This window comes from Ammospiza nelsoni, chromosome 22, assembly GCF_027579445.1.
Source record: "Ammospiza nelsoni isolate bAmmNel1 chromosome 22, bAmmNel1.pri, whole genome shotgun sequence".
Classification (NCBI taxonomy): domain Eukaryota; kingdom Metazoa; phylum Chordata; class Aves; order Passeriformes; family Passerellidae; genus Ammospiza; species Ammospiza nelsoni.
In genome coordinates, this window is record NC_080654.1 from 5,043,645 (window position 1) to 5,057,867 (window position 14,223).

Genomic DNA, 14,223 nt, shown 5'->3' on the forward strand with positions numbered 1-14,223 from the left:
GTTCATTTGATTTGGTATTCTAAGTAATAAGCTGCTGATATAGGCTGGTATGGTGGGAAATTACAATTTTTCTTTTCTACTCAGCAGTCCAGGGTTCCTTTGTTGACCTAAAATGGCAGTTTTCAGTACTTGTCAAATGCAGCAGGAAAAAAGCTGGCATCTAGAAAGAAACCAGCCAAATGGCACTTGCAAAGCTCCACAACAGTCTTCTTAAACAACAGATAAAAATTGATATGTCAACCCTATTGCATTTCTTCTAACAAAGACCTTTGCCAGCAGCTGCATTCTAAGCCAAATCCCACAGAAAAGATGCATACAAACTTAGGAATTTGTTCTGGAAAACTTGCTGGTTTCAGTCTTCAATGCTCCATCTGCCAGTTTATGGCCATCAGTTTTCAATATTGATGGAAACTGAAGACCAGATTGCTGGGTGTATCTAGATATGAGAGGGCCACATAAAAATATTATGTAGTAATTCTGTTTGGCAAAATATTTTGTCTATTTTTAATGGATGTCTAGCATAACTGTTTATAAGACCATTATTTACACCACCCCAAGTCCCTTCTGTCTAGGTTACCAGTTATGGAATCCACCATATTAATGTTATGAGTATGATCTTTTATTTTATTTCACCCTGGGCTGAATGCACCATATTAATGTTATGAGTGTGATCCTTTATTTTCTTTTATTTCACCCTGGCCTGAATGCACCATATTAATGTTATGAGTACAATCCTTTATTTTCTTTTATTTCACCCTGGATAATACCCTTTTTCCTCAGCACTGAGTTGTGCATGCTGATATTTGAACAGGGTAGATGAGGCATTTGAGCTCAAGTGGTTTTTGTCTCTAACATAGCTCATTTCTATAGACACACAGAAGTAAATTAGGTTTCTAACTACATATTATGCAGTTCTTAACCTGAAATGACCTTGCAGATTGCAGGAGCTTTACTCTTAATTCTTTCCAGTGAAGCATGAATGCATTTTTTTTTTAATTTTTTTTTAAATTTTTTATTCTTGGGTTCTCCTACCCCAGAATAATTTCCAAGGAATTTTAAAAATGTATTTTCCCTCAGAATTTGGTAGTGAAAGTTGCTTTAGCACTACTGCCCTGTATAATATTCTGTCAAAGGAGTAATACACATTTGAACTTCTTCAATAACTTTAGGAGAAAACCAAACTTTAATTTGTTGAAACAACTCATGATGTGTACTTCAAGCCCAGACAAAGCTGAAAGGTTAGCAGAGAAGATCAGAAAGCTGCAAGTTTTCCTTCAGGCATTATTTTCTCAAATTGTCATGGGTTTGGGTTTTGGTTTGTTTTTTTTTGTTGTTGTTTTTGTGGGGCTTTGTTTTTTTGGGGTTTTTTTTTGGTTTGGTTTTTTGGGGGTTTGTTTTGTAGATTTGGGTTTGGATTTTTGGGGTTTTTTTGTTGTTGTTTTTGGGGGGCTTTTTTGTCTGCCCATAGCATATTATAGGTAGGCTTCTCTGGATTTGTGATCCTGTCTGTTCAGGATTGTCCTGGTCAGATCCAGTCTGTAAGCTATAAACATTTGATGGTTGCAATTGCCAGGCTAAGTTCATGCTCAGCTGAAAATGCATCTCTGTATCTCCCAGGGACATTCTCTGCTGTTGGAGCTTTCTCCCTGTACAGGTGACTATTGGAAAAAAAAAGGCTCCCAATATTACCAGTTAGATTGTGCCTGGGCCAGTCTGACCCTCGCTGCTGGGCCAAAGGCAGCAACTGCGGTCTATCACCCCAGAGATACCTTGGCTTGCTGGAGATTGCAGCTGGGCACTGAACAAGTCCAGGCTTGTTGGAACCCCGTTTACCTCAAGAGAAATAGCTTCAGGCGATGGTGAAGAGAAAAAGGAGAGGATTCTGCTGGAGGGTTTAATGCCCAGAGTTTTATTCCATGGTTACAGAGGTCTGAACGTGAGCAACTGCTCCAACAGAAACCCGACCGACCGCATGGTCTGATGACCTTTTTAAGCTCAGGGACAGGGGGAGGGGAGGTACAGGTGAGCCACCAACCAGGTGAGAGGGGCAGGGTCTCAGGGGAAGATGACACCCAGACAGGCCAATGACCCCTGGGCATAGGGGCATCCTTTGAACTTGACCAACCACACGACGCCTTGCTGGAATGTTAAGTCTGAGTGACAGGACTCACTCAGCATGGGGGTAAGGGGGAAGGGAGAGAGTATAGGCACACCTGGGAAAGTGACCTGGAAGGCCAAAATGGGACAATACAGCACACCACAACAGGTGACCTTGTTGCTTTGGCAGAGTGGAGTTCTTGCCCATCATGAGTTATGGTCAGTCATACCTTTGGCTCTCTGTCTGTATGACAGTGAAGGTGTGCTGGCACTGGAAGGATGCAGTTATTTGTTCCTCAGTTTAGCAATTTCAGAGACAATAAGAATCTCTAACCTCCTCATTTATTTAGACATACTTAAAGTGTAAAGTGACTTTAGAGGGATATTAATGGGTGAAAAGCTTTGAAAGAAAACAAAACCATGTATTTTTATTTCTGTGAAAATCACTTCTACATTGTCTTTCTCCCGTGAGAAATGATATTTAAGCCTGTGGTGCTGACTGCCTTCATCCTTTGCAGATTGATGCATTCCAGCACATGCAGCACTTTGTGCAGACCATGCAGCAGCAGGCCCAGCACGCCATCGCCACTGAGGACCAGCAGCACAAACAGGAGCTCCATAAACTCATGGCACGGTCAGCATGGGCACCCTTCAGCTCTAACTCAAACTGAACCCTTTCCTGAAGTGCAGGGTCCCTGAGGGTGACACATTTCAGACAAATTCTTTGATTAAAAGAACAGGATTTCTCATTTAGCTGCTTTGGTGTTATGTGGTGGTGTTCACAGGTGTCCCAGGAAGAGATGAGGATCTGACTCCATGTTTCAGAAGGCTGTTTTATTATTTTATGATATATATTATATTAAAACTATACTAAAAGAATAGAAGAAAGGATTTCATCAGAAGGCCTGAAAGGAAAGGAAAGAATGGAGTGATAACAAAATCTTGTGGCTGACCAGACAGTCCAGACAGCTGGACTGTGATCGGCCATTAATTAGAAACAACCACATGAGACCAATCACAGATGCACCTGTTACATTCCACAGCAGCAGATAATCAATGTTTACATTTTGTTCCTCAGGCCTTTCAGCTTCTCAGGAGAAAAAATCCTAAGGAAAGGATTTTTCAGAAAATCCTGTGACAGTATTTCATTCTTATCTACCATGTAATGTTCAGTAAATGTCACTGGGGCACATCAGCCTAAACAAGATTATATTTGTTGCTGGTGCCTGGTTGTATTTTTCCAGCCCTGGGCTCGTTGGCAGGAGCAGAGCTCTCAGCATGTCTGTTTCTTTGCTTTTCAGGAGATTTGGTAACTGGGAAAGAAGCACTCCCCACACAAGCCTGGCATATCTGTATGAAGTGCACAGGCTGCCAAGCACAACAGCAGTGCTTTGGGCAGTAGGTGCCTAGCATGTGATGGTCTCTTACAATACTGTTGCATAAAAACCCTTTTTCCATTTTTCTCTGTGGATCTGTAGATGCCAGATCTGGTTTTTTTCAGTTTAAAGTAAAAATTGCATAGTGCTTTCTATTGAATGTTTGCTCTTTTTGAAGGGAGGTGTGCATTCAATTTGCTTTTATGAGGATGGGAACCCTTGGTAAAACCATTCTCTTATTTTTTCAGTGACTATAATGAAAAACAAATTTGTAATCATTTGCATACAGTATTTGTCTTGCACAATGCTTTCTGGAAAACTCAAAATACAGAAAGGACAGCCATGTCCTAACTGTGGCATTTAAAGCCTGCTGAGGGAGCAAAGTATTAAGTTTTGGGCAAACCTTGACAACCCCACCCTGCTGCAGTAAAAATGTTATTTTTCCTTTCCTCTAGGAGGGAATGACTTAATGGGGTTCTGGCTGGGGAAAGAACAGTTCCCCTGTGTTTGCATTGTTTGTTTGTCTCCCCAGTGTTCTCCCCAGAAAGCTCATTCATGTGGTGCTCAGTAAGCTCAGCAGCACATGTATGATTTATCAGCACAGACTGATGAAGTCTTTCAGTGTTGCTGTTACCTACTTCTTACATTTATTTTATAACTTATACAGATGAGGAAAAAGTTTGATCCCCACTTTTCCTCTTAAATTAAACCTTCAACTAGTTAGTTTCACACTACAAACAAGATGGAGATATTTTGAATCTTGCATCCAGCCTGCAGGAGAGGCTACCTGGCTGAATTCACCACATGGAATGTCCTTTAGACTCCAGACAGCAAGTTAGCCTTTTAATCCAGAGGCTTTGTTTTTTATTTTAGCTTTTGAATCAATAATCCCTTTGCTTAACTAGGTGTTTCCTGAAACTGGGTGAGTGGCAGCTGAACCTGCAAGGCATCAATGAGAGCACCATCCCCAAAGTCTTGCAATATTACAGTGCTGCAACGGAGCATGATCGCAACTGGTACAAGGTCAGTACAGAAAATTTCCAGATAAATTTTATCAAATCCCATAGTGCAGGAAAGGAAGGTGTTCATTGGAAGACCTCCCATAACTGTCTGCCTTGTTACTGCCAGTAGGATTAAAAAAAAACCAAAACAGAACCAAAAACAGAGAAAGTGGCCCAAGGTAATCCTGAGATTTAGGCCACAATTCAGTTTCTTATCTTGCTTTTGAGACTCTCTCCTGTTGTCAGTTAGCAATGAAGGAGAAAGAAAATGGAAAAATTTAACTTGTTCTCAGTCAGTATACTTGAAACAAGGAAAGTAGCCCTGTTGTTAATTCTCCAAAGAGCCTTTGATTTCGTGGTTGTGATATCTCAATTAATATTTGGTGCCAGATCTTCTCTGGGGCAGCCATCTCTTGTATTTTTTTCCCATTACACATCCCCGAGGCCTAACATATTAATTTTCATTTTAGCCTTTGAAAAATCAAGCTATATGCAAATATAATTTAATTTTTGGTACAGAGCTCATTTGCTTTACTATTCAACAGGGAGTTCCAGGCCAAGAAGTCAACATGATATTATTTAAGATAATAAGACAGTTCAAATTAAAAAGCATTGTGTTGTCTGCAGGATATTACTTTGCAGACACAGAAAGGTTGGATTATATTTAACAATTAGGAAGTGCCAGTTGCAGAAAGGAGTCTGACTTGTGTTCTGTCCTCTTGGCAGGCCTGGCATGCCTGGGCAGTGATGAACTTTGAGGCAGTGCTTCACTATAAACATCAAAACCAGGCCAGAGATGAGAAGAAGAAACTGCGTCATGCGAGCGGCGCCAGCATCACCAGCGCCAACACGGAGGGCAGCAACAGTGAGAGTGATGCAGAGAGCACTGAGAACAGTCCCATCCCATCCCCAGTGCAGAAAAAAGTCACTGAGGTACCCTCCTTCCTCCCTCTTCTTCTTGAGAGATTGGTATTTACTGCTTAGACACAGGAAAAAAATCATGGGCTAAATTAACACAGATGATTATTAGCTAAATGGGCTGTGATAGGGGATACAGAGCATTAACAAATTCTGCTAGTTAGACCCTTCATGGAAGACTCTGAGGAATCTCTTTCATTTACCAGTTATAGGAAGGTAGTTTTTAGGCTGAACAAACTGAAGTATAAAACCACTTAACAGCATTTTCCCTGCCTGCCTGAAAGATCTTTGTGTAGTCAATCAAAACATAAAATTCTAGGAGCAACATGTCCTGTAGGAGAAGAATAGGAGCAGAAGTCAGCTACAATGGGGATTAGGTCTATATTTCCACATATTTCTTCCTCTTTCCCCTTCTTGAGTTTAGGATTCATGTGGGCTGATGTGCTTGCATAGAACTAATGCAGCAATTTCATTCCAAAAGGATTTATCCAAGACCCTCCTGATGTACACAGTCCCTGCTGTCCAGGGTTTCTTCAGATCCATTTCTCTGTCTCGAGGAAACAACCTGCAAGACACTCTAAGGTACATAATAAAGCACATAGTAAATGAAATCCAGCTGATAAGAACACATGGTTTCAGATTAGGTAGAACACATTTCTGCCCTTTTTTGTTATGGTTGAATTAAGTGAATGCTTTGGTCCAGGCTAGTTTTTGTTGGATGGATTATCCCTGCATTCTGATGGCTGTGGGAAGAAAAGTTCCTTGTAAATAGGATTTGGGTTGGGGGTTTTTTGTTTGTTTGTTTGGGGGTTTTGTGATGGGGTTTTATTTGTTGGTTAGTTGGTGGGGTTTTTTTGTTTTTGTTTGGTTGTGTGTTTGTTTGTTTGTTCCTAACAAAAGTATTTCTCTTTTTCAGAGTCCTTACTCTATGGTTTGACTATGGTCATTGGCCTGATGTGAATGAGGCTTTGGTGGAAGGAGTCAAGGCAATCCAAATAGACACCTGGCTGCAGGTAAGTAACACAAAGAGAAATCACAGTTCTGGGGTAGTTTGGGGATTTGCTGCATGATATCTACTATGATCCCTTGGTGAACAATCCTCCATAGGTGAGTGCTGAGAGCAGTGTGCAGTGCAGTCTGTGACTGATTTAACAAGCATCTTGAACAGAAAAATGAGAAATGTTTCTGTATTTATATGCAGATTAGTGCATATTAATGAGAAAGAATGAAAATTTGTAAATTAAAGATGACAAGCATTCAGTGGTGATCAAGTATAAAACACCACTGTCCTGCTTTGATGTAGTTCACAGTCTATTTAAGGATTGCATTGTAGAATTTGATTCTTGTAATTAAATTTAAAAATACTTTATTTCCTATTTAAGCATTATACTTAAAGAAGCATCTTTCCTTAGTAGGATCCTGTGACAGTTTTGCACAGAACAGTTGTAATCTCATTGAACTGTTGTACATTTCTGTTGGGAACCTTGTGTTACCCTCTGAGCAACTCAAAAATGAGTGGTGGGCTTCCCTGTCTCCTTTAGACTGTCAGGTCTCTAGGAGGGGGCAGAACAGCTGGGGCACTGAACACATGAGGTAACAGGTGTCACCACATTTCTATTCACAGAGAAAAGCAAGGCACAGCTCTTCCCAAGAATATTTCTGGGTTTCACATTCTCTGAACCTCAGAGAAAGAAAACACAACTCTTATTTGCTGTGCCTGTGATTGTGCAAAGCTAGAATGCAGCATGAGGATTGTTTAGCCAAAGTGATGGGGTTTTGTTTCCTTGGCCTGTCAGGGGCAGGTGTGGGTGTGTGTGTTGGGACTGTCACGAGATTCTTTGCCATGTGTGCAGAGTTGAGTGCTTGGCAGATTCAGTTTAGATGTAATGTAATATAGTGTAACATATTTATTTATTTATTTATTTATATATATACTTACTTTATTATACTAAATTTTATTATACTAAATGTATAAATTAAACTTTATTATACTAAATTTATCATACCAAATTACTTTTATTATAATGAAGTAATTATATATTTATATAATATATAATTACTTTATTATAATATTCTATACTATATTACACTATATACTTTATTATACTATATTATTCTATACACTACACAGGGTAGAATAATATAGTATAATATATAGTATATATGTATATATACTATATATACTTTATTATACTATATTAATCTATACTATATTGCACTATATATTTTATTATACTAGATTATTCTATACACTACATAGTATAGAATAATATAGTATAATAAAGTATATAGTGTAATATAGTGTAATATATAGTATATATGTATATGTACTTATATAAATACTTTATTATACTAAATTTTATTGTACTAAATTTATTAATTAAACTTTATTATACCAAATGTATTATACTAAATTATTATAATAAAATAATTATATATTTATATAATATATAATTCCTTTATTTTACTATATTATTCCATACTATATTACACTATAAACTTTATTATACCATATTATTCTATACACTACACAGTATAGGATAATATAGTATAATAAAGTATATAGTGTAATATATAGTATATATGTATATATACTTACATATATACTTACTTTATTATACTAAATTAGTATAATAAAGTAAATATATCTTTTTATAATATTATTTTATTATACTATATTATTCTATACTATATTACACTATATACTTTATTGACTATGTATAGTCAATATATAGAATATAAGACTATATTATTCTGTACACTACACAGTGTAGAATAATAGAGTATAATAAAGTATATGGTGTAATATAATGTAATATATAGTATATATGAATCTATACTTATATATATACTTTATTATACTAAATTATTATAATAAAGTAATTATACATTTATATAATTACTTTATTATACTATATTATTTTATATTACACCATATACTTTATTATACTCTATTATTCTATACTCTATGCAGTATAGAATAATATAGTATAATAAACTACACAGTATAACCTAGTATAATAGTGTAATATAGTATAGAATAGTATAGTATACTAAAGTAATGAGTTAGCCTTCTGCTATCAGTGGAATCCTCCTCATCATTCTCTCCCCCTCGCTGGGGGCTGCCTGCAGATGCTGTAGACAGGAGTGTTTATTCTCCTCTCCTTGCTGCCAGGTAATCCCCCAGCTGATCGCCAGGATTGACACCCCCCGGCCGCTGGTGGGGCGGCTCATCCACCAGCTGCTGACAGACATCGGGCGCTACCACCCGCAGGTGAGCCGGGGGTCAGAGCAGCAGTTCTCACAGTGCTGCACAGGGGTCACAGCAAGGGGTAGCAGTGAAGATGGGGGCAGTTTCTGTTGCTGCTGCTGCTGCTTTCACCTCAGCACTTCACATAAAAAGGGAAGGAGGTGAATGAGCCATGCAGCCTGGAAGAACTCTTTGTGTAATGTAATTTAATGTCTGCTGGGCAGTGCAAATCACCTTAAATGTCTGAGAACCTTCCTCACAGGTTTTATCTAAATTTCTTTCCAGTGTGGAATATCACAAAATCCTATGACCTATTTTTGTTCTTCCAGTTTGAAAGAGGCTCTCAATGTCATTCTGCTATTCAGTGAATTAAAGTCTTGACAGCCTGTTGTTGGATCAGAAGAATTTCAGTAGAAAATTCCTGTCACTGCTTTTCAGAAGCAAGCTTGCTTCCTCCTGTTGATTCCTAGGGCTAATGTTAATGCTTTGCTAATTATTAATGTAGCTGTTCTTTGGGGTTCTAAAGTATTATTGGTTGCTGTCCCTTGCAGGCTTTGATCTATCCTTTGACTGTGGCTTCTAAATCCACGACCACTGCTCGGCACAATGCTGCAAATAAGATCTTGAAAAACATGTGTGAGCATAGCAACACTCTGGTGCAGCAGGCAATGATGGTGAGTGCTCAGTGTAGCATTGTGTTATGTTGGATGGATGGATGTCAGTTATAGTAACACAAAATGACCATTCATTGTTGATTCTCTTCAAGTGTAATTAATCTGAGGTATTTGCAACTGGTAGAAGTTACAGTATCCATGTAATTTCCAGAGAATGCTTCCATTTTACAATAATTCACACACTAAGTTTTTGTGTTTCCTTATGAATAAATTTAGAGAAGAAATACATGAAAAATCTTTGTTCCATAAAGAGGTGGTTTTGCTTAATGGGAAGTAGAAACAAAACTTACTGAGCATAGCATAGAAAGAGTAATATAATTAATTTGATAAAGATTCCTATGAATAAATGACAAATAATCCTTCAGGCCAAGCTGCACAAACATGTAGAAAATTTCAAAGGAAATAAGAGGTGAGAAAAGCATGGTTGGCTTCTTACAGAAAAAATGTGCCATCACTATGGTTGTAGAAAATTTCAAAGGTAACAAATAAGGTGAGAAAAGCATGGTTGGCTTCTTACAGAAAAAATGTGCCATCACCATGGTTGTTCTTGTGGCTCCCTCTGGCTTCCAGGAATAAATACTTCATAACATTAGAGAAGAGTTTTGCAATTTTAAGTCAGGACCCAGTCCCAGGGATTTCTTTAGATGTTTAATCTTTTTTTCTGTCCTAAAACAGGTGAGTGAAGAGCTGATTCGTGTGGCCATCCTGTGGCATGAGATGTGGCATGAAGGGTTGGAAGAAGCATCTCGTCTGTATTTTGGAGAAAGAAATGTAAAGGGAATGTTTGAGGTGCTGGAACCACTTCATGCCATGATGGAGCGAGGGCCTCAGACTTTAAAGGAGACATCCTTCAATCAGGTATCAGCAAATGGCCCAGAGGTGTTCTGCAGTAACAGCTGTCCCAGATGTGTTACGAGAACCTTTGCCATTTAACACAAAAAGTGAATCTCTTGGGACTCATTATGTTAGTTGCAGATTTCATTATTGATGTTTATCTTCAGATCTGTGTCACTTTTGGTGACTATAAGAGGCCATGGTAGTCTGAATTGCCCTGGAGTCTTGTATTGGCAGGGTGTCTGATAGGGACAGACTGCTCTGCTGTTAATTATTCTGCTTTGTTCACAGTAAGCACTAGCACAGATAACAGAACTCACTGAGCTTGTAAGCTTACTGTTAAAGGGTGGTTCTAAGCATTCAGTTCCTCCTATAATGAAATCTACTTGTGAGCAATGTTGTTTGATAAATTCAATGCAGATCTTGGATCCAGGAATTCCTGGATCTGCTATAAAAATGCTATAAAATTCTAATCTGCTATAAAAATGTGAGATCAAGTATTTGTAGTGCAGCTTGAAAAGAGACTGATGCTCTTTGTGGGTGTTAAGTGGGCTCCACCTGTTACACTACAATCTGTTGAAATTCATTTTTCTGTTGTTTGAATCCCTAGGCCTATGGCAGGGATCTCATGGAAGCTCAGGAGTGGTGCAGGAAGTATATGAAATCAGGAAATGTCAAAGACCTAACTCAGGCTTGGGATCTCTATTATCACGTGTTCCGACGGATCTCAAAGCAGCTGCCACAGGTGAGGGAGGAGATTCAGATCTTTGTGGGTCTTACAGTGCAAGGTGTCAGTATACCAACCTTTGCTTTATGTTTTCTGGTTATTCAAAACATACTAATTAGGTATTCTGGAAATAACTGCATAGGGTTTGCTGCAATTTTTGTGTTTATGCACCAATTCCTGCAAATACCTGAAGTATTGGTCACGGCCTGAACTGTTTTAGGTCCCTTGACAGCATGAACACTTCAGATGCTCCTGTGAGATTGAACTGAAATTCTAAGGGGTTGTATTTCTTTTGGTTTTGGTAGCTCACTTCTTTGGAGCTCCAGTATGTGTCACCAAAACTCTTGATGTGCCGGGATCTGGAGTTGGCAGTGCCAGGGACGTACGACCCCAACCAGCCCATCATCCGCATCCAGTCCATCGCTCCCTCACTGCAGGTCATCACCTCCAAGCAGAGACCCAGGAAGCTGACATTAATGGGTGAGACAGCAGTTTTCACTTTGCTATTCCAGTATTTAAACAGTTGTTGCTCTTAGGTCCAACTATATATTTACCTCTACAACCTTTCCTTTCAGGTGAAGTTTTTCTTAATCGGTCAAATGTAGCCATGATATTTTCTGAAAAATCCTTTCCTTAGGATTTTTTCTCCTGAGAACCTGAGAGGCCTCAGGAACAAAATGTAAACAATTATTATCTGCTGCTGTGGAATGCAACAAGGTGGATCTGTGATTGGCCCATGTTGGTTGTTTCTAATTAATGGCCAATCACAGCTGGCTCAGACTCTCTGTCCGAGACACAAGCCTTTGTTATTCATTCTTTCGTTTTCTATTCTTAGCCAGCCTTCTGATGAAATCCTTTCTTCTATTCTTTTAGTATAGTTTTAATGTAATATATATCATAAAATAATAAATCAGCCTTCTGAAACATGGAGTCAGATCCTCATCTCTTCTCTCATCCTCAGACCCCTGTGAACACCGTCACAGTCTGACTGCCACACTTTCCACTTTTGGGTGCATGTGTGTTTATTCCTGTCTGTTTATTCAATGAGAATAAACTTTTGTGCCCTAATTCTTTTTGCAGGAAGCAATGGCCATGAGTTTGTATTCCTTCTGAAAGGCCACGAAGACCTTCGCCAAGATGAAAGAGTGATGCAGCTTTTTGGGTTGGTCAACACTCTGTTAGCAAATGACCCAACTTCTCTTCGTAAAAACCTCAGGTGTGTGCTCGGTGTAATCACTGAAAATGCTTCTGCATTTGTGACTCCTTACACAGCTGCAGCTTTGCAAGTAAACCTTGGAACAAGCAGTGGTGTTGGGAAGAAATGGCAAATCTTGGAACTAAGTTAATTAAAAAGGAAACCAGCGTTCATAGAAATCAAGCATGGAGGAAATGTATCAGAAGGGATTGTTTGTTTTATTTAATTGAAGTCCTGTCTTGTAAATTGGTATGGTCTTTGAAGCAATGCCTATTTCAAGACACCTTGAGCACTTAGGAGCCTGAGAATGGGGTTTTGCCAAAGATTTTTATTTTAGTCTCTAAATAGCTTGGTGAAGAGTCACTGAGTGCAATTCTGCAGTGTCTTCCAAGCAAGAACACATCAAATATCCTGTGCAGATAACAGATCACTGTGGGTGACATAGCACGTACCTTCTGAAAGAAGCCTTTCAGTGAAAACCACATAAACTTTGAGCTTGTCTGTGGATTACCTGGCAACAATCTGTGCAAAATGTGTGTTTGAAATCTCTTTGAAAAGACAAGCAGAGCAATATTTGACAATTTGGACCGGAATCAGATTTAACAGTAGTTGTTTTAAACATCTCAAATATTAAGTTACAATCTACAACAATTTGAGCTGTGATTTTCTATTTTTTCCCACAGCATCCAGAGATATGCTGTCATTCCACTGTCTACAAATTCAGGATTAATTGGCTGGGTGCCCCACTGTGACACCCTGCACGCTCTTATCAGGGACTACAGGGAGAAGAAAAAGATCCTGCTCAACATCGAGCACCGCATCATGCTCAGGGTAAGGAGCAAAGGTTCTGGTACATTCTTTTAGCCCACCAGTGTCTTAGTGAAGGAAAACTATGCAAGGCTTCTTCCTCTGCCTCTTTTCTGATTGTTACAATAAATAAAAAGTATTTAGATGAGAGTTAGTGAGCACAAGGTGTTGCTATTTGGTAAGTGGTGTGTGTTGGGAATTTTGCATGGCTGTGACGTGTCTCATACAAGGTGCTGTGCTGCTGGAATTACAAACGTTGTGTCTAAGCAGCAGGACCAAAATTGGGCAGATTGGAGAAAGTGAACACTACAAGAAAATTTGAAATCTCCTGTCAAAAAGGAAAGCCCAGGAGACTTATTTGGATAATGGTTTTTGAAAAATACTTACCTGTGCAGATTTTTAGTTCAATAGGGCTGTGGGCTGCTGACTTTGTGGATACTAAATCATTTGCTATCCCATTTAAAAACAATTCTTCACTGTTGTGTGATTATCTCACTGTGTTTGAAACAAACTGGTCAGTTTAAGTATAAACTTGATATGAAATTATTTGTGATGACTGTGTTTCTCACAGTACAACCAGAAGCTACTGGAAGTGGCTTTTTAACTTGCTGAATGTCACTTCTGAATTACAGATGGCTCCAGACTATGACCACCTGACTCTGATGCAGAAAGTAGAAGTATTTGAACATGCTGTCAATAACACAGCTGGGGATGACCTTGCCAAACTGCTGTGGTTAAAAAGTCCAAGCTCAGAGGTGAGTGCAACACCAGAACTGGCAAACAGCAGAGTGTGCAATTATCTTCTCTGCAGAAAGAGTGAGAGATGGAGTTTATTTATCCTAAACCCCAGCTGTATCACTGCAGAACATGTATTTTGGTTTATTTTTTGTATTTTTAAATTTTATTTTATTTTTAATTTATTTTGGGTTTCTTTGTATTTTGTTTATTTCTATTTTGTCTCCACTTTAGGTATGGTTTGACAGAAGAACAAATTACACCCGTTCACTGGCTGTGATGTCAATGGTTGGGTACATTTTGGGCCTTGGGGACAGGTAAGTAAAGCTGTAAAGGTTTCTTTTATTTAAAAACAGAGATTGTGAAGGCATCAGTTCATTCCTGAATCTGTTCTGTTCTTGTGATAACATCTTCCATTGTGGTTTCTGCTGAGTTGTAGTGATACCATCTTTCAGGTCTTAATTATTTTTATATATAATATAATATAATATAATATAATATAATATTATATTATATTATATTATATTATATTATATTATATTATATTATATTATATTATATTATATTATATTATATTATATTATATTATATTATATTATATTATATTAT

At 38.3% G+C, this 14,223-nt stretch overlaps 1 protein-coding gene across 1 annotated transcript in view; it reads left to right on the plus strand.

The window, feature by feature from the left end:
* Window positions 1-14,223, plus strand: part of MTOR (mechanistic target of rapamycin kinase) — a 72,660-nt gene that overhangs the window by 53,393 nt on the left and 5,044 nt on the right. Inside the window, exons 38-51 of the mRNA XM_059487418.1 lie at window positions 2,616-2,731; window positions 4,379-4,496; window positions 5,201-5,407; window positions 5,874-5,974; window positions 6,309-6,405; window positions 8,568-8,666; window positions 9,194-9,316; window positions 9,992-10,174; window positions 10,761-10,895; window positions 11,183-11,357; window positions 11,958-12,093; window positions 12,756-12,903; window positions 13,512-13,634; window positions 13,849-13,931. Of these exons, the coding sequence (XP_059343401.1) occupies window positions 2,616-2,731; window positions 4,379-4,496; window positions 5,201-5,407; window positions 5,874-5,974; window positions 6,309-6,405; window positions 8,568-8,666; window positions 9,194-9,316; window positions 9,992-10,174; window positions 10,761-10,895; window positions 11,183-11,357; window positions 11,958-12,093; window positions 12,756-12,903; window positions 13,512-13,634; window positions 13,849-13,931 (1,844 nt within the window). The remainder of the gene's footprint in view (window positions 1-2,615; window positions 2,732-4,378; window positions 4,497-5,200; window positions 5,408-5,873; window positions 5,975-6,308; window positions 6,406-8,567; window positions 8,667-9,193; window positions 9,317-9,991; window positions 10,175-10,760; window positions 10,896-11,182; window positions 11,358-11,957; window positions 12,094-12,755; window positions 12,904-13,511; window positions 13,635-13,848; window positions 13,932-14,223) is intronic.